The 18,840-nt window shown below is 44.2% G+C and overlaps 1 protein-coding gene and 1 long non-coding RNA gene across 9 annotated transcripts in view; one reads left to right on the top strand and one right to left on the bottom strand.

Annotated features, from left to right (window-relative positions):
• Positions 1 to 222: 222 nt before the first annotated feature.
• The window catches only part of ATE1 (arginyltransferase 1), a 173,496-nt gene continuing 154,878 nt past the window's right edge, over positions 223 to 18,840 (bottom strand). For 4 of the 8 annotated variants that reach the window (XM_059172988.1, XM_059172994.1, XM_059172995.1 and 1 more), the window contains one exon: positions 9,541 to 9,720. In XM_059172988.1, the coding sequence (XP_059028971.1) occupies positions 9,542 to 9,720 (179 nt within the window). In that variant the 3' untranslated portion in view covers position 9,541. Of the gene's footprint in view, positions 719 to 6,101; positions 9,357 to 9,430; positions 9,442 to 9,540; positions 9,721 to 18,840 lie in introns of those variants that run through there. The other 4 variants (XM_059172992.1, XM_059172989.1, XM_059172990.1 and 1 more) reach the window with 4 other exon arrangements.
• Positions 9,718 to 10,618, top strand: LOC131830603 (uncharacterized). Its single transcript, XR_009353235.1, has 2 exons — positions 9,718 to 10,328; positions 10,424 to 10,618. It is a non-coding gene; the product is annotated as an uncharacterized LOC131830603 (long non-coding RNA).

The raw sequence follows: 18,840 nt of genomic DNA, 5'->3' as shown, positions 1-18,840 counted from the left end.
TTCTTTCTTTTTTATTTTTTTGACCTTACTTTTGGACACTCTGTTCATGTTCCAGATGGTGAAGAGCCTAGATAGGCAACTACAGATAAGGATAGCCGGAGATCGTCATGACTCACAAGGAATGCTGGCACAGGACAGTTTCCATATCTTAACAAAGGCAATAAAGGAGTAATAGAAATGAATCATGTATTCACTATCGTAAGCTCAAAGTGGTCTCCAGACTTTCTCCTCCCAACGTGGATCCTTTATTTCCAAACGTTCTCGACAGCATCTTTGGTGACATGATCAGAAATATTAATTACCGCAAGCGTGAACCACCAGCGGCTGTAGACGGAGAGCTTGTAATTACACACAGTTGGCTACACACGGATGCTTCTCTGGCTGACTTATAAAAAAGCATATGGAATAGAATTACGTAAATCACAGTGTGGCTCTGGAGAAGAGGCAGAGACCGGGACACTGGAGACCGTCACCCTTAATTCCCGCAGGCCTTGCCCTCACCCCGTGCAGAGCCCCTGGAGGCCGCTGACCAACCTCCGGGGCTCCCTCGGACCTACCCCACCCCCCGCCGGCTCTGCTCATGGGTGGCCGCAAACAGTCTGGGGAAGTGAATCCAAACAGATGTCTCTGTATCTAAATCCCATGCCTCTGGTGAAATTCCATGAAGATCTCCACGTTGAGGACAATGACAGGCAGTTTGGGTCCGAAGTAGGCTGTACTAGGGGGAAAAAAAGCCAGTATTCAAAATCATCCTTAAAAATACAATAGTAGAGATGCCTGGGTGGCTCAGTCATTAAGCATCTGCCTTTGGCTCAGGTCATGATCCCAGGGTTCTGGGATCGAGCCCCGCATCAGGCTCCTTGCTCCGTGGGAAGCCTGCTTCTCCCTCTCCCACTCCTCCTGCTTGTGCTCCCTCTCTCACTCTGTCTCTGTCAAATAAATAAATAAGATCTTTTAAAATAAAATACAATAGTAAAGGCATAAAAAATCTTTAAGGCAGACCTGTAAATCAATCTAATCTGTCTTCTGGACTTACTCATGTGAGGTAACCACCAGCTGTGCATTCAACAAGACAACAGAGATGTGTAATGAGGATTTATTTTTTCCATTTTCGTTTGCACACAGGTTCACTGCATATTTTTGTGAGAGATGCATATAAATCCTTTTATTGGTACAGATTCAAAGATTTTTATTGATACATTTATAAAAATTTTTTTCTATTTGATCAAAATAACCATGTAACTAGAACTAGAAACCTAAAAGAAAATATATATTAAAAATATAAAAATGGAAATAATAGAAGCGCCTGAGTGGCTCAGTTGGTTAAGCGTCTGCCTTGGGCTCAGGTCATGATCCCGGGGTCCTGGGACTGAGCCCCGTGTCAGGCTCCCTGCTCAGTAAGGAGTCTGCTTCTCCCTCTCCTTCAGCTTGTGCTCTTTCTCTCTCTCTCAAGTAAATAAATAAAATTTATTTTTTAAAAAGGAATAATAGAAGAGCACAAATTCTTCAGAAATACTTCTGGATTAATCTCTCATTCATTCAAGTTATCCATTAATTAAACATTATCGCTACACATATTTTAACTTTAAAGATTTTTTTTTTTTTTTTAATTTACTTGGGGTTCGGGAAGAGGGTGCGAGAGAATTTGACTCGAGATGCTTAACCAACAGAGCCATCCAGGCGCCCCCGGAAGTTTAACTTTAAATCTAGTGACGTGGCAGTTACATCAAGAAACTGAGGCAGCCTCACGGTCACGAGATACTGAGGATCTGCAGATTCATACGAATGGGCAGCAGCACTTACAGATGAGACAAGATCGCTCAATGGGAGTTACAATGAGAAACCAGACACTGTCAAAGTAAATTGCCCTAATGTCCCACTGGATTCGCTGCGCGGTGTTTGGCCATGTCGAAACGTTTAAGACATATCAAACCATGACATTTTTATTTTGTAAGATGGCCTCTCTGCAGCACCGTCCACTAGAACTTACAACAGTGGAATCGTTCTGTATCTGTACCGTCCAATGGGGCCGCTCTGCTGGGTGCGACTGTGTCCCCCACGGGGGCACGGGGCTGGCTCCGTGGGTGGAGCATGCAACTCCTGGTCTCGGGGTCATGAGTTCAAGCCCCCTGTTGGGCTTGGAGCCTACTGAAGAAAAAGGAATTGTGTCCCTCTCCACCCCAAGCCCCTGGCAAAAAGATAGGTTGAAGTTCTAAGCCTCGATGCCTTGCTGACATATTAAGATAAGGTCATATACTAGATTACAGTGAGCTCTAAACCCAGTATGACTAGTAATCCTTGTGAGGAGTTGACCCAGAGAAACACACAGAGACAAGGTGGCCTTGAGAACGGGGAGGCAGAAACTGGGAATGAGGCAGCTGCCAGCCAAGGAACACCGAGCATTGCTGGTAACCATTCGCAGCTGGAAGGCTCCAGAAAGACTCCTCCTGGATCCATCAGAGCCAGCACAGCCCTGTCGATTCCTTGGGTTTGTACTTCCAGCCTCCAGAACTGTGAGAATCAATGCGTGTTGTTTTTAGTCGTGATAAGCTATTACAGCAGCCCAGGGGCCCCACAGGGCCAGCTGTGAGCCTCTGAAATGTAGCTAGTGAGGCTGAGAACTGAATTTTAATTGTAATTAATGAAATAGACAGTTGTGGCTCTTGTGGACAGGGCAGCTGTATCAGTTTGTCGGACTTCTACACTAGTCCTATACATCCAAACCCTTTTAGTTGACCCGTGAACAACACGGGTTAGGGACACCGACCCCCTGTGTGGTCAAAAATCTGACTCCCCCAAAACTTCACTCATCGCCTCCTATTGCCCAGAAGCCTTGCTGATAACATGCACAGTCGATTAGCACATATTTCCTGTATCATATGTATCATACACTGTATTCCTACCATCAAGTCAGCACTCCCAGAAAAAACACAATGTTCTTAAGAAAATCAAGGAAAATATATTGACAGCACAGTACTGTACTTACTGCAGAAAATCTGTGTAGAAGCGGACCCATGTGAGCCCGTGTTCAAGGGGCAACTGTACTGAGCTGATTGTTTGATTTAAAACTGAGAATAATCATACCCTTAGGAGTGAGCTTTCATGAAGCACACGCTCTGTCCCACTGTATGTGTAGATACAATCTTTGCTTTAATGGTCAATTAAACAAGATCAGCAACGGTTAGCTTCCGGTCTGGCCATCTCTGAACATTCTCAGATGTGCGGATAGTGTACAGAAGGCTCCACATACAACCGAGCTGAGATCCTTAAGCTCTGAATTCACAAACGCCCCAATGCTGTTGTTCGTATTTCATGATCAAAAAGCTCCGTGAGTTGAGAGATGCTCTTCAGACTCACTGAATACTGAATTAACAAAGTGTGGTGAATGTGACTGCATGAAGTATTCATGAGTCTTCATTTAACACTAATTAAATAACATTTTATAAAAGGCCAGTGTTAAATGATTTTAAGACCCTGGCACAGATTGACAAATGCACGAAAAATTAAGGGGCAGGGGAAAGCATGATCCAAAAAACACAGAGTTGAATTAGGCAAGCAGGGAGCACAACATTTATACCTTTTTGATATGATGGCTTTAGCATGCAACCTATAACTGGTTATAGAAACCACTTTCTGTCTATTGGTTTTAATCAAACTGTAATGATCAAAGAAACAGATACTCGTGCTGGTCACTCGTGGTCTGCTTAATGCAAACCAGACAAGGGAAGGATGTCTTTCTCTCCTCCGAGGTGGCTGAAACATGTGTTATGGAATTTCATATTGAAGGGTAATTATTAAAAATCATAAATGCCATATAGCTTTTAAGATTTGCTCTGCTAGGTTTCATTTATTTTTTTAAGATTTTATTTATTTGAGAGAGAGAGAGAGAGCACATGCAAGGAGAGGGGTCGAAGGGAGGGGGAGGGAGAGAACCCCAAGCGGACTCCTCCCTGAGCGCAGAGCCCAATGTGGGGCTCGATCCCAAGACCCTGAGATCACGACCTGAACTGAAATCAAGAGTCGGACGCTTAACTGACTGAGCCACCCGGGTGCCCCCAGTTTTGTTTTGTTTTGTATTTTAACAGCGCGTCCATTTGAAATTTCTTCTTCATATTGCAAGTGGAGAGATACAGTGAGAAACCCCAGCAATAAAAATCTATAAGCTATTTTGGAGCCCTCCGTGAATAAAAATTTGGCATACCAAATGTATTTAGCAACTTCAGTTCTTGGTCTAATTGAGAATTAGACCATCAATAGGAAACTATTTCCTGGACAGGACGGGACTGAAGATACCAACTGTAACAATTAACTGGATACAGAAGTGCTGTTTTACTTAGAATTAAATCTAAAAAAGCCAACATGTTTTTCAAACTAAAAAACTTGGCTGAGCTAATAGTAATAGCCCACCCTTTCCAGGTACCCATTTTAAGGGCCTCTGTTGTATGAAGAATCCATGAATCAGAACCTTAATTTGTTTTAAATAACCTTAAGCTTTTAGGGTTGTTTTTTTTTTTTTTAAAGATTTTATTTATTTATTTGACAGAGATCACAAGTAGGCAGAGAGGCAGGCAGAGAGAGAGGAGGAAGCAGGCTCCCTGCCGAGGAGACAGCCCGATGCAGAGCTCGATCCCAGGATCCCGGGATCATGACCGGAGCTGAAGGCAGAGGCTTTAACCCACTGAGCCACCCAGGCGCCCCAACCTTAAGCTTTTAAATAAGATATTTTCTAATTGGGAATTTTAGAGGTGTTCAAACTGTAAAAACGGTAGGGCAGTATCCCAGAAAATATTTAGTTAAGGGACAATGAGAGGAGGCGGCACTAACTTTTAAAAGCTATACCTGAACCTTAGAGCTCGGCGGAAATCCCTATTGTCGGGGAAAGGCATTGGATGGAGGAAAAGGAGCAGTAAGAACCACGTGAGCCCCCTTTCTCAAAAGATACTAGATACAGCTATTACTGAACTGCCATGAAAACAGTTATATTCTTGGGGAGCCTGGGTGGCTCAGTGGGTTAAAGCCTCTGCCTTCAGCTCAGGTCATGATCCCAGGGTCCTGGGATGGAGCCCAGCTTCGGGCTCTCTGCTCAGCGGGGAGCCTGCTTCCTCCTCTCTCTCTCTACCTGCCTCTCTGCCTACTTGTGATCTCTGTCAAATAAATAAATAAAATCTTTAAAAAAAATCATATTCTTCATTTATTTTCATGTTCACAAATGGATTAAAACATTCAAAATTATGAAACAATATACATGATTCCATTTTTATTTAAAGTAAGACAGGGTCGCCTGGGTGGCTCAGTCAGTCAAGTGTCTGCCTTTGGCTCAGGTCATGATTGTAGGGTCCTGAGATCAAGTCCCGCATCGGGTTTCCTGCTCAGTGGGGAATCTGCTTCTCCCTCTCTGCACTACTTGTGTGCTATCTCCAGCTACCTGTCTCTCAAATAAAAATAAACAAAATCTTAAAAAAAGAAAAAAGACATGTAGGTAGAAAAAAGTTTGAGAGTGTACAACATCAAAACATGAATGGCAGGGGTGGTGATTACCGATGGCATGGTAAGTGATTTTGTATTTTCTTCGGTAGATTAAAAAAAAAAAAAAAGTCAGTGGGAATTATAACCAACATTTAAATCACTTGGAAAATAGGATTCATATTATCCTAAACCTACCAGGGACCTCTTTACTGTAAAAAAGACAAAACTCTTGTAAATGTGTTCATTAAATATACTGTGTACTATTATGAACGATTAAGGCACACTTGCTTTATGGGGTATTTTAAGAGAATTTCTCTGTAAACTAAGCTTTTTGAGAGAAAATATATTTGAGTTTACTACCTAAGTCCTATGTCTATTTCCTAATTTATCATGTGAAATCTGGATGTTTTTCTTAAAGTGATATTTATTTTTGTTCACTCCTGAGAAAGGAATCCATCATGCTTTGATTTAGGTAACCAAATGATCTGGAATTCCCAGTTACTGTAAATGAGATATTATGATTCATACAGCCAACGTTCTACCTCTGTTTTCTGCATATTCATTACAGGTAAAATGTAGTAAAAAATTGAAAAGTATGGAAACATGTCTTTTAAGTATTGATCAGCACAACCCACTGCAGATAGAAACAGCTTTATTTTTTTCATTCAAGATTTATCAAATGGACTGTTCAAAAGGCATACACAAGAGCAAAAGAAAAATCACATGCAATCAAACTTGTTTTGCTTTAGTCACTGGTTTTCTTTTGGAAAAGAACACACATTTGAGTAACTTCTAATTCAAACATTATGTTTCCATTTCATTTCCTTCTTTTAAGTTAGCAACCACCAAAACCTTCTAGATAACTCGTCATTATATTCTTCCTCATTTTTATTCACACTTAAATAGTACAAAGCCTATACAATCAAACCATAGACTGCCCAGACATCTGAAAAGGTTCATTTACATAATAGATTCTGCTATGTTAAGAAACCACACACAAGTGATATTTTGCAAAATGGATAAATAATAGGATACACTGAAAGCAAAGCTAAACAGTAATGATTTCTTATCTAAATAATTTTAATCAAATGAATAATATATTCATTTGGTAATAGCCTCTTTTATAGAATATTTTTTAAAAAGTGCTCAGATTACATTTTTTAAAAATAACAAAAATCTCACAGAACTGGAAGAATTTAAATAAGATGGTGGCCTGGAAAACCTCGATGACATTTCTGCTCCAGAAACAAGGAAGCAGGTATGCATTTATGTGCATCTGGAAAGGAACTCCAACTCTAAGAGCGTGAATGCGTAGCTTAAAGCCTTGAAAAGATGGAAACTATCTTTGAAAGGTTCTCGAGTGTCTTTCTTTGGATGAAAGCCATGAACATAAAACCAGATTTCTCAGCTACACTGCACGTCACCCAGCCAAGTTGGGTCACTTGCCTTGCTGTCCTTTTCTAGCACGCTATCAGTACTCAGCCAGGATACCAAAGAACAAATAATTAACTCATTAGGATCAATACACTGTCTCTTCCCCAAAGAACAGCACATGAATACAGCAACTGAGCAAAAGCAGCTTTGTGGTCAGCTCTCTCTGGAGGGTCACTGTAGCCACCTTGAATGCCACCCACAGAGGCAGGACCCTGATTCCCAGAAGGGGATGTGATCGATCACTTTGCTCTGAAGGAACCCGGACTGAATTCTGCAGGAGGAAACCAGAGTCGTGGTAAGACGTAAGAGTCTGGTTTTCTCTTCACGGGCTACTCAAGAGTTGTGATCTCTAGGGCTGCTATTCCATGTGCCAGTCACGGAGATAAAGAGGGTGTGATGCAGTTGGTAGCATCAAAAACATTCCGACGCCAAGGGTACCAAGATGCGGCCCCAGCCCGCTGACTTTCCTGGTACTCATATCACTCACAACACTTCTGAAGTCCTACTTTGAAATTTCTTTCAAAATTCAGCTATGTCCACAGCACAGTATATAGAGCATAATTCCATGTATATTCAAATTATGTACATTATGTGTGTAGATGTATAACAATTCTCTCTTTTTCTAGTACGGTAGAATTTCAGATTATATTTTACCTTCTTATTTATAGTTTTATTAATATTTGAACTGCTTACAGTGAGTACCATTTTGTGATTCTAAAAACATTAAGCTATCTTCTTTTTGGAGGAAAAAGAAAAAAATCTACAGATTCTGAAGGCATTTCCAAACAAGAGTCTATCAAATACTCTTGGGAGATGACTTTGAAGAACAAAATCTCAGAAGAATGCAAAACCCACGCGATCAGAGAAAATGGCTTTCCTCGCTGCTCTCAGCTCAGCTGGCAAAGTACCTGCAAGTGGCAAGTGTTTTACACACACACACACACACACACACACACCCTCTGAATGAATAAATACACAGTTTATTTGGATGCTGAATTTCTAGACATGTGATTTTTAAAATCATTATTTAATGATCGTTGTTTTATCTAAACGAAATTATTTTCTCATGTCTTATCTAAATTCAGTGTATTTAGAAGAAAAGATTAAAACCAGTAGTAGATTTCAAAGTACTATGTTTTATAATATGGTTTTTTAAAAATATTGATAGGAAACAGGCAAAATGGGGAATGGAATGAACTCAGTGGCCAAGCAGCTGGCAGAAGGCCGGGGATCAGCTGAAAGAGAGCACAGGAAACTAACCCTCCTCTGTCATTCATCGCCTCCAACACAGTTCTGCTCTGTGAACTGCTGCGGCCGAGCCTCCTTCCTCCCAGCACAGGGCCTGCAACCCTGACCGGGGTGGACAAAGGACATTTGCTGACTGGGTGAGGGGCCAAAAGAAAGTGAGAGGACACAGAGAGAGCATGTGCTGACTCCCAAATCAAAGGGCAAAAAATGGATTGCTCCACCTCTGCCCTGGAACAGAGGTCAAAATGATTCCTATGCCTCATTAAACGTGGTTTGTAGCACAGCTATAAAAGGAGTCAGATATTAACTCATTTTTAATCAATAACCGAAGACAAGTGTCCTAAGTTCTAAGGAGTGAAAAATTTAGCATATATTTACTTCTGATGGGTCTTAGGTCAAGGCAGGAGCTCACATTTTCCTAAAACAGGCAAAAAAAAGCCCCCCAAACAAAAAAACCAACAACCCCCCACCCAAAACTTCCATTTCTTCGTTTAGAAATAGAACGAATAATATGTACAACTAGGGTAATCACATAACTTCGTTGTCAAACTGGGATACTTTTGAGAGTAAAATTAATTATTCTAGGAAAAAACAATTGCGTCAAGACAACAGACATGACCGCACCGGGGCTGTCGTGGGTAAATGATCCTCTGGGGTTCACAGGACTGCCTTTAAGGTATGTATCTTCTGAGTGTTCTACCAACTACACAACCTTGGGCAGGGACACCACACACGGAGCGCTCTTGAGAGTCTGCGAAGCCGCAGGCCGACTCCCCACCTCCTTCCGCAGCCCTCGGTCTCCCGGCATCAGCCGATGTCAAACGGCTCTGAGCACAGTCGGCTGTGAGTTCTTGGACCAAAAAAGCAAGACGATGTTTAAACGACTTAAGATCCACCCACTCCTTTTACTTTCCAAAATATTAACACGAGACGTCGATACCGTATCTTGTTCATAAAACAAACTTCCGGAACGAGAGACCCCCCCGCGACGAGGCCAGGTCACGACCCGTCTTTCAAATCTTTACAGGGGCCGGGGCCTCTCACGCGAACCCCGCCACAAAATGGTTTAGAAAAGCCATAGAAGAGTCAAAATAAAAAATATCTCATCTGTGGGCAGGCCGGGGCGTCCCCGGGGCGCGGGGGTGCATGGGGGGTGCGCGGGGGGGTGCGTAGGGGGTGCGCAGGGGGAGTCGCGGGGGCGCGGCCGCCTCAGTTCCGCAGCAGCAGCATCCGCTCGGCGTGGGGGGGGGGTGCGCGGGGGGGTGCGCAGGGGGAGGCGCGGGGCGCGGCCGCCTCAGTTCCGCAGCAGCAGCATCCGCTCGGCGCGGGTGGTGGGGTGCGTGGGGGGGGGGTGCGCGGGGGGTGCGCAGGGGGAGGCGCGGGGCGCGCTGCCTCAGTTCCGCAGCAGCAGCATCCGCTCGGCGCACGCCTGCCCCACCAGCCGCGCGTACTGCAGCACCGCCGCCTCCTCGGCCGCCGCCTTGCGCTGCCTCTTGTACACGCCGTAGGGCAGGATGGCTTTCTTGTGGAACACCTGCAGCCGGTCGGGCTCCTTGCTGCGACCTTCGTCCACTGCAAGGGCAAAGAAGACGCATTACACCAAGTCACGGTCACGCTACTCTCGCCCCCGAAAGGAACGGTAATTCCCGCGATAGGAATGAGGGAGGAAGACGCGTCCTTCAGGATGTCCGAGCGGGACGGCGGGGACCGACACCCGCTGGCAGGAAGAGGCCCTCCCCCGGGGAAGCGGGAACGTCCGAGGACAGCCGCTGCCACCGTCCTTCCGGGGGCCTAACTGCACTGACTCTGCGTCTCCCCCGGGCCGATGTCCTGAGGTTCCCCGCGCAGCAGCGAAGCTTTCTGTGACCGGGAGGCCTGGGCGAACGCCAGCGGGGCAGGTCCTGGCCCTGGGGCATGAAGGGTCTGGGGACAGAGGGCAGAGCTCACAGCCCTGGGGAGGGGGACAGGGCAGGGGCGGCTGGTGGCTGTGGCTCCCGGTTCTTCTCCTTTTTCAGATAAGCAAAGCCCTGGCTTCTACAGGACACACCGGTCACCTGGAGGAAAGCCTGTGTCCAGCTTCCCCTGCAGTTGGGTCCGGCCCTGTGACCAAGCTCTGGCCCACGGAACACAAGCGTAAGTGTTCTGTGGAAGTTTCTAGGCATCTTTTAAGAGAACAGCTGGTCTGTGCCCTTCAACCCTTCTTCCCTCATTGTGCTGCCTGCATCATGGAAGTCATGGCAGAAGCCCTGACTCCTCTTCTGTCTCTCTCTCTCAGTCTCTCTTAAGCTTGAGATTAGAAGATTTCCCTTAGGTCAGCAAAAACAAAAGCCAGAAGGAACCCGGGTACCTGAGGACTCCGTGTAACACAACTCTAGTCCTGGTCTGCCTATGTAAAGAATTTCATAAAAAAAAGAAACGATCTAAAAAAAATAATAATAATAAAAAAAATAAACGATCTAGTTTAAGCCAACTGACTTTAGATGTCTTTTTTTTTTTAATTTTTTAAAAGATTTTATTTATTTGACAGAAGGAGATCACAAGTAGGCAGAGAAGCAGGCAGGGAGAGGAGGAAGCAGGCTCCCTGCTGAGCAGAGAGCCGGATGCAGGAACTTGATCCCGGGACAGGGGATCATGACCTGAGCCAAATTAGAGACTTCAACCCACTGAGCCACCCAAGCGCCTCTGAATTTAGATTTCTACTACTGGCAGCTGCTCCTAATTCTAACTAATACACGGAACAACTTTACACTATCAACTAAAATGTACCATGTCTTTTATCACTGACTCAGCCAGATCACTTGTAAGAATCATCCTATAGCTGCGGTTCTCAACCCTGACCACATACTGGAATCATCCAAGGAACCTTTAAAAAAATACCAAAAAAGCCCTAGATCCCTCCTCCAGACTATCCTGATTTAGTAACTGGTCTGAATAAAACCTGAGCATCGGTATTTTCTTAAGCCTTTTAAAGTCGGTTGAGTTGGGACGCCTGGGTGGCTCAGTCGGTTGAGCGCCCAGCTCTTGGTTTTGAAATCTCAGGGTCATGAAATCGAGCCCCTCGGCACGGGTCTTCTTGAGATTTTTTTCCACCTCCCTGTCCCTCCCCCTCTGCTCCTCCCCGCACTCGAGCGCGCGCGCTCTCTCTCTAAAACAAATGAATAGATAAAATCTTAAGAAAATAATTTAAAAAATAAGGTGGTTTGAGAACAGAGAAACACACACGTTAGTATTTATATGCGAGCATAAGCGGGTTTAGAGCCACACTCAGTGGTACCGAGGACCTGGAAACAACGCACGGGTTCACCAACGGAGAACTGGCCAGACATGTTAAGGTACAGGCATGTGATAAAATGCTACACAGCTATCAAAAAGACAAAGGAAGGCAGATTGTTAAGTGAAAAAAAAAAAAACGGAGGCACAAGGTAAACTACTGGTCTTTATAAGCCTAGTATATGCACACAACAAATCCGAGCGAATACACAACAACCTTTTTACAGTTACTTCTCCCCATTCCCTTTGCCTAGAAAGACCCTTTTTCCCCCAGAAAAAACCCAGCTCACCCTCCTGCTTCCTCAGATGACGCCAGAGGTTGGCTCCTCAGAGGGTCTTCCCGAACTCTCTATAAACCAGCGCCCCGGCTCCCCTTGCGCTCCTTAACTGCCTTCACTGCACTGACTACCACGTGACACACGTAGTTATTGCCTGATTCCTTTCCCACTACAAAGTCCTGTGTGAATACAAATTGAATGAAACATTGTGACTGTTTTGCCCACTAATATTTCCTCGGTGTCCAGTACAACGGCTGATGGCAGGTGCTCTATACATTCTCGCTGTACCAATGAGCGAGTCTACCTCGGGAGGCAGGAGCATGTAGGGAGACTTTCACACCACACTGGGGGAAACACACGCATACAAATACTCTCATCATTTCTTGGATTTTCTATAATTGGCATAAGGCTTTTATAATTTTAAACAGTTGTTTTTAAGGTTGATTTAGGCATTTTTAAAAAGTTAATTTGGGTTGGGATGCTTGGGTGGCTCAGGTGTTGGGCATCTGCCTTCGGCTCGGGTCATGATCCCAGGGTCCTGGCATGGAGCCCTGCATGGGGCTCCCTGCTTGGCGGAAAGCCTGCTTCTCCCTCTCCCACTCTGCCTGCTTGTGTTCCCTCTCTCCCTGTGTCTTCTATCAATTAAATAAATAAAATCTTAAAAAAAAATTAATTTAGGTCTTCTGAAACTGAGAAGTGGAAATGCTAATTTCCTTTTCAACAAAAGGATTCTTTTAGAAGATTTCTCAGGATCTTTCAGCAATAAACTTCTTCAAGTCAAATAAAAGTCATCATAGTTTCACAATAGAGTTGCTATAAATTCAACATTTTATTGGGCATCTCACAGAAGGCTCTATGTTTTTAAACATTTGAACTGAATTACATCCCTTTTTATTGTGAAATTGAAGCAACAGTTAAATGTTTATTCTTCCTTAACTGAAGCTGTTTCTTCTACTGGGTATTCATTAATTAGTCTGGATTAACCATCCAGCATCAGTTTCAGAAGAGATAGAAGTCAGTCAGCTGATCTCAATCATCAGAAAGTGATAAAATGAGTTAGGGCATTCCAAAATTATACTCTACATCTGTTCAGAAATTTGTTAGAGGGAGATGCAAGCTCATCATGTACTATTATCCCAAAAGAAGTTCTCCGTTGTCAGAGAATGCTACACTGGTCCACTGAGAACCCTACGTGGGAAGGCAGGCAGATGCGAAGGACAGGGGACACCAGGGATGCCAGCCAGAGAGTCTTCATGTCCTCAGAACCAGTGCCAGTGTAGTTTTAGATTTTCACGTTACCCGGGACACAGTCGGGGGAGATCAAGGTGAAGGGGGACCGAATCTGGAGAGGCAGGGATCCCACCTCCCACTCCTTGATTTAGCTCCAGCGCCATGCCTGGGCCTGTCTGTCCTTCCTGCTTCTACTGCTTGGCTCTGCGCTGCAGGAGGCTGGACCCAGGGGTGGGGGGAGACGGAGCCAGGGTTACTCCCCCAAACCCGGCCTCTTTCTTTCTCGGCTCTGCTTTTCGGCAGCAGCTCCGGCTACGCTTGAAGTGGTTAAGGTTCCAGCTTCGAGTGGTAGCCCTGGGGCGGCGCAGGGGTGGCCCAGAAGAGGCCGTGGCTTCTAGCTGTTGCTCGTCTCTGGGTCACTCTGTGCCTTGCCCAGCTCTCAGCAGCACCACTCTCTGTTGTCACCGATTCCCTGCATTCAATGTTCACTGTTGTCAGTGCCGGAAGTGGTTTTGGTGCTCTGGTTGAATACACCGACTTCAAAATTTGTGTGTTCAACAAATTACTTTGTCCAGCTGAAGCAGGAAACCCACATACTTTAACACAATGAAATATTTTGCATTTGCTAGGTTTCCGCACCCCTTATTAGGGTAAGTGACAAAGGAAAAGGGCAATGGCCTGGTTCCTGATGTCAGCTCTGGGAATGTTTATGTCCACATACTGCAACACAAACAACTAACTCCATCACCTGGGTATAAATGCAGCAGAAAAAAGGTAGGCTCGAGTACATTTAGAACCTAATACAAATAGAAAACTGGTAAAGGTCACTGAGAGCAGCCAAGGAGCAAGAACACTGGCAAAACTGTACAATATCTTCTAAATCTAAAGCCTTTGAATTTTTAAAATTGGAATTTTAAAGTATGTCTGCTGAGAGACAGCAGCAGAAAAATGTTCCCCTTTAGCCCCGAAGGCTGACCTCCAGCCTGCATAGCTCCGATAAGGATCAAATACGTGCCGGTTACTACATTCTTAAAGGGTCTCATGACTGCCTGTACATCTCACCGATAGTTAACATCAAGCTGAATGATAAGCACTGGAGAAACGCTGCAGAAGTAGTTTTATGAGTAGAAATTCACGGGGATTTATGATCTCATACTCCCTGCACAGCCTCTCCGCCTTGAGCACTAAGCACATACCCAGCAGCTTCCTACAGCAGACACGCACCTCTTCCTGCCGAGCCCTGTCCCAGTGCTGTCACAAAAGCACCTTTTTGCTCCGAAATCATCTCATTTGTCAAAATAGAGAGTTCATTTCTCTTTAAGATTACAGGGAGAGTTTCCACATGAAATGGTGTCAAATCTGGGAGAAGGGCTACAAATACGTGAGCTTCAACCACCAAATTCCACATTGGCTTGTGACCCCATGCTGCTGCATCCATTGTGAAAACATACAGAGTTAATTAATTTTCATAGAACTTCCAAATTAATTTATAGCATTTTCAGAGAACCTTATAGCACAGAAATCAATCAAGCTCCCCAGTTCTTTTTACTCCAAATACTTTTGAGGCCTTGTTCTGAGTCAAAGTAAAAAGTAGGTATTGTGGTGGGGGAGGCACTTGGGTGGCTCAGTGGGTTAAAGCCTCTGCCTTCGACTCAGATCATGATCCCAAGGTCCTGGGATCGAGCCCTGTATCAGGATCTCTGCATGGTGGGGAGCCTGCTTCCTCCTCTCTCTTTGCCTGCCTCTCTGCCTACTTGCGATCTCTGTCAAAAAAAAAAAAGAAAGAAAAAGTAGGTATTGGGGGGTGCCTGGTGGCTCAGATGGTTGAACGTCTGCTTTCGGCTCGGGGCATGGTCCCAGGGTCCTGGGATCAAGCCCCATGCCGGGCTCCCAGCTCAGCGGGGAGTCTGCTTCTCCCTCTGCCTCTCTCCCCTGCTCATGCTCCGTCTGTCTCTCTCTGATGAATAAGTAAAATCTTAAACATAAAAAGCAGCCATTGACCAGCTATTCCCTTTTTAACATCATATGTAACGACAAAAAAGAGGTAATGATCAGTTTTAGAATCCTCTCCTAATCCTCTGTAGTATTATTTGGAGATGCAAATGTATTTGGTCTTGGTGTTTAAATAACTTTGGACGTTAGTGAGGTTAGTGTTATTGTCATGTTGTTTAACACAGCACTGACTCTATCGTCAATTCACTTATCTGAAGCTTTTTACTGATTTGCTGAAATACAAATAGTTTTCTTAATTGCCTCAATTCTTCAATTTCCCCGTTAAAACACTCTGACCTTTAAAAAGGCACTGAACCGTAACACAGGTAAGAAGCCGCACCAACAGCCTTTCTCTCCCCCACCTCAAAAGACCTAAATTGCAAGTCAAACTTGAAACGTAACCTAGAACTCTGCCTACCCAAACATACCAAAGATATGCCTCTAGAACTGTCAGAAAAAGGGGATGCAGAGCTACAGGACATATAGTAGGAGAAATGAATGAAAATGAAAGACACACTTTTATGAATTTTTTAAAACCTGACATTTCGGGGCGCCTGGGTGGCTCAGTGGGTTAAGCCTCTGCCTTCGGCTCAGGTCATGATCTCAGGGTTCTGGGATTGAGCCCTGCATCAGGCTCTCTGCTTGGTGGGGAGCCGGCTTCACCCTCTCTCTCTGCCTGCCTCTCTGCCTCCCTGTGATCTCTGTCAAATAAATAAACTCTTTAAAAAAAACAAACAAACCTGACACTTCAATAACTTGAACTCATGCAACAAATTTTCTGGTAATTAGTCAACAAAATTACCAAATACTCTAATACGCACATTCATTCTTAAATTTTATATCTTTTTAATCATAAAAGTAATGCTTGTAAATATTCAAATAATCTAGAAATAAACAGAGCGTTGTCAGCCCTCACACAGAACCCTTTCTCTCCCAACTTCTCCCTGCCTCCCATCCACATTACCAGCGCTTAACAATTTCAGAGGATGCATTTGGATATCAGGAGTTTGGGATCACACTCTATCCATAACTTAAAATTAAGGCCAGAAAGTGAAATCAATCACCCTTTCAATGGGTATACTGTATTAAACTTCAGAAACCAGGGTTCCTTGGTGGCTTAGTGGGTTAAGTGTCTGACTTTTGATTTTGTCTCAGGGTTGTGATCTCAGTGTCATGAGATCGAGCCCCACATTGGTGTCCACACTCAGTGTGGACCTGGCTTAAGATGTTCCCCTGCTCCCTTCGCCCCCCCCCACTCACATGTGCCTTCTCCCTCTCTCTAAAAAATAAATAAAAAATAAAGTTTAATTATTAAAAACAAAAACAAAAACACACCACTTCAGAAACCACCGATTATCATAGACATAGACAAAATTGCTTCTGGGCTTAACACTCTGCAGTGTTATTCTCACCAGTTACATTTGCAGTGAAGGCCAATTCTGATCCCTAGCCCATTTATTAAAACCAATTTAAGACCTAAACAAGAAAAATTCTGCCAGATACTTTAAACAACAAAAAAGAGTTATGATTTATTTACTAAAGTTGAAAAAAAAAAAAGGGTCTCCATCCTCACAAAACCTCGTGTAATCACACTGACTCGCTTGCCTGGGAAATGCCATCAGTGCTTGTAGACAAAACCCTCTACAGTTCAATCCATACAGCAAAACAGGCGTCTTCTTGATGGGATCCCAAAGAGACCAGAAAAAGAAGCCATTCTAAATTAACGACCATTTGTCATCTCATCCAAGGGAAACTGGGAGCTTACTGCGAGGTCTAGGAAATGTGTGCCAGAGCGCCTGGGTGGCTCCGCTGGTTGAGCGTCTGCCTTCAGCTCAGGTCATGATCCTGGAGTCACAGGATGGAGCCCTGTATCGGGCTCCCTGATCAGTGGGGAGTCTGCTTCTCCCTCTCCCACTCCCCCTGCTCAAGCACTCTCTCAAGTAAATAAATGAAATCTTGATTAAAAAAAAGGACATGTGTGTCAACAAGGACCTCTTCTACCTTTCCTTTCTCTAACGGATCACAATTTAATTTCATAAACTAAAAACCAAAAGCAATCCTTCGAACTCTGAGTTGAGCATCTGATCACCGGCAATACAAATGTACTGTTAGATCAATGATGTTTTAGTCTTCAGGAAACCTCGTCATGAGGGGCCACGACTGCTTGATTTTTAGTCACAAAAGAGGAACCGTGCATCACAGGTATTTTCCAAGGAAAAGAATCTAGAGATCAAGGCTTCACTTCTTTTTTTTTTTTTTTTAAAAGATTTTTTATTTATTATTTATTTGACACAGAGAGAGAAATCACAAGTAGGCGGAGAGTCAGGCAGAGAGAGAGAGAAGCAGGCTCCCGCTGAGCAAAGAGCCCGATGCGGGGCTCGATCCAGGAAACTGAGATCATGACCTGAGCCGAAGGCAGTGGCTTAATCCACTGAGCCACCCAGGCGCCCCAAGGCTTCACTTCTTCTTATGGGGATTTGACTTATTCATTATTCTTATAACATCTATGCTTTCCTGAAAATGATGAAACAGTCTATTTTCCTAACTTCATTATTTATTGCCACTGCATTATTACATAAAGATGAAGAGAAGTTACATACTTAATGTTTCTTGTGAAGAAGGTGGCTCAGGTGGCGGACCTGGCAACATGAATGAAGCTAAACACAGTTGGGGGAAGTTGTGACAGAATGAATGTGAAATTGTGAAGAGAGACATGATTGAACTCAACTTTGAAACCAAATGCAACTCTGGAAAGTTCAAAACCAAATATGATTTAGAATATTCTCGAGTGAGAGGAGGTATTAACAAATGTTCTGATCACTGTGGAGGAGGGTGGGGAGAATGTGTCAAAGGAATGTGCAGTCTGGGGAGCACAGGGCTCAGCAAGGGAACACGCAGTACCTGTGTCAGAAATGAACTCGGGTCAGTCAGCTAATTCTTCAAGCACAGATGGTGGGAGCCTCCAAAAATTGCTTTGAGAATCCAAAAGCAATCAGGGAGAATTACAAATCTTCATCATCCATAAGGAATGATATTGCCAGTCACTTTTTAAAAAAAATATATTTATTTATTTATTTATTTATTTATTTATTTGACGGGCATCATAAGTAGGCAGAGAGGCAGGAAGAGAGAGAGAGAGGAGGAAGCAGGCTCCCCGCTGAGCAGAGAGCCCGATGCGGGGCTCGATCCCAGGACCTTGGGATCATGACCCGAGCCGAAGGCAGAGGCTTTAACCCACTGAGCCACCCAGGAGCCCCAATTTTTTTTTTTTTAAGATTTTATTTATTTATTTGACAGTGAGAGACAGTGAGAGAGGGAACACAAGCAGGAGGAGTTGGAGAGGTTAAAGTAGGCTTCCTGCCAACCAGGGAGCCTAATGTGGGGCTCAATCCCAAGATCCTGGAATCATGCCCTGAGCTGAAGGCAGACGCTTAATGACTGAGCCACCCAGATGCCCCAACCCTTGAATACTCTTAAATACTTCCTATTTCACCATCAGTGTTTAACCTAAGAAAGGCTACATTTAAAAACTGATGACAATATAATGAAAGAAATGTCCAGTAAAACACACAAAACATGCCATTACAGAATTTCTCCAAGACAAAGGGGAAGCTGGTCTGGCAAGTTCAGAGCCAGCAGGACTGGGCCACCTCTGACCTGTGTGGTCACGTGATTAGTAACATGCCAGGGAACCAGTTATATAAATACATATATTGAGAAAAATGGGAGTCAGGTTGCTCTGTCAGAGAAGGGAGAGAGAGAGAGAGAGAAGACTAGAACAAATTCTACTGTGTTGGATTAGAACTGGAGCTACTGGTGAAAACTCATGGTTCTTATACATTTTATAGACAAGCAGCTGTAAAAATAGAAGTGTGTATGTGTGCACACCTGTGCATGCACACACACACACCATTCTGTTCTA

The sequence above is a fragment of the Mustela lutreola genome, chromosome 4, assembly GCF_030435805.1.
Source record: "Mustela lutreola isolate mMusLut2 chromosome 4, mMusLut2.pri, whole genome shotgun sequence".
Taxonomy (NCBI): Eukaryota; Metazoa; Chordata; class Mammalia; order Carnivora; family Mustelidae; genus Mustela; species Mustela lutreola.
This window is presented reverse-complemented; position numbering and strand designations above follow the sequence as displayed.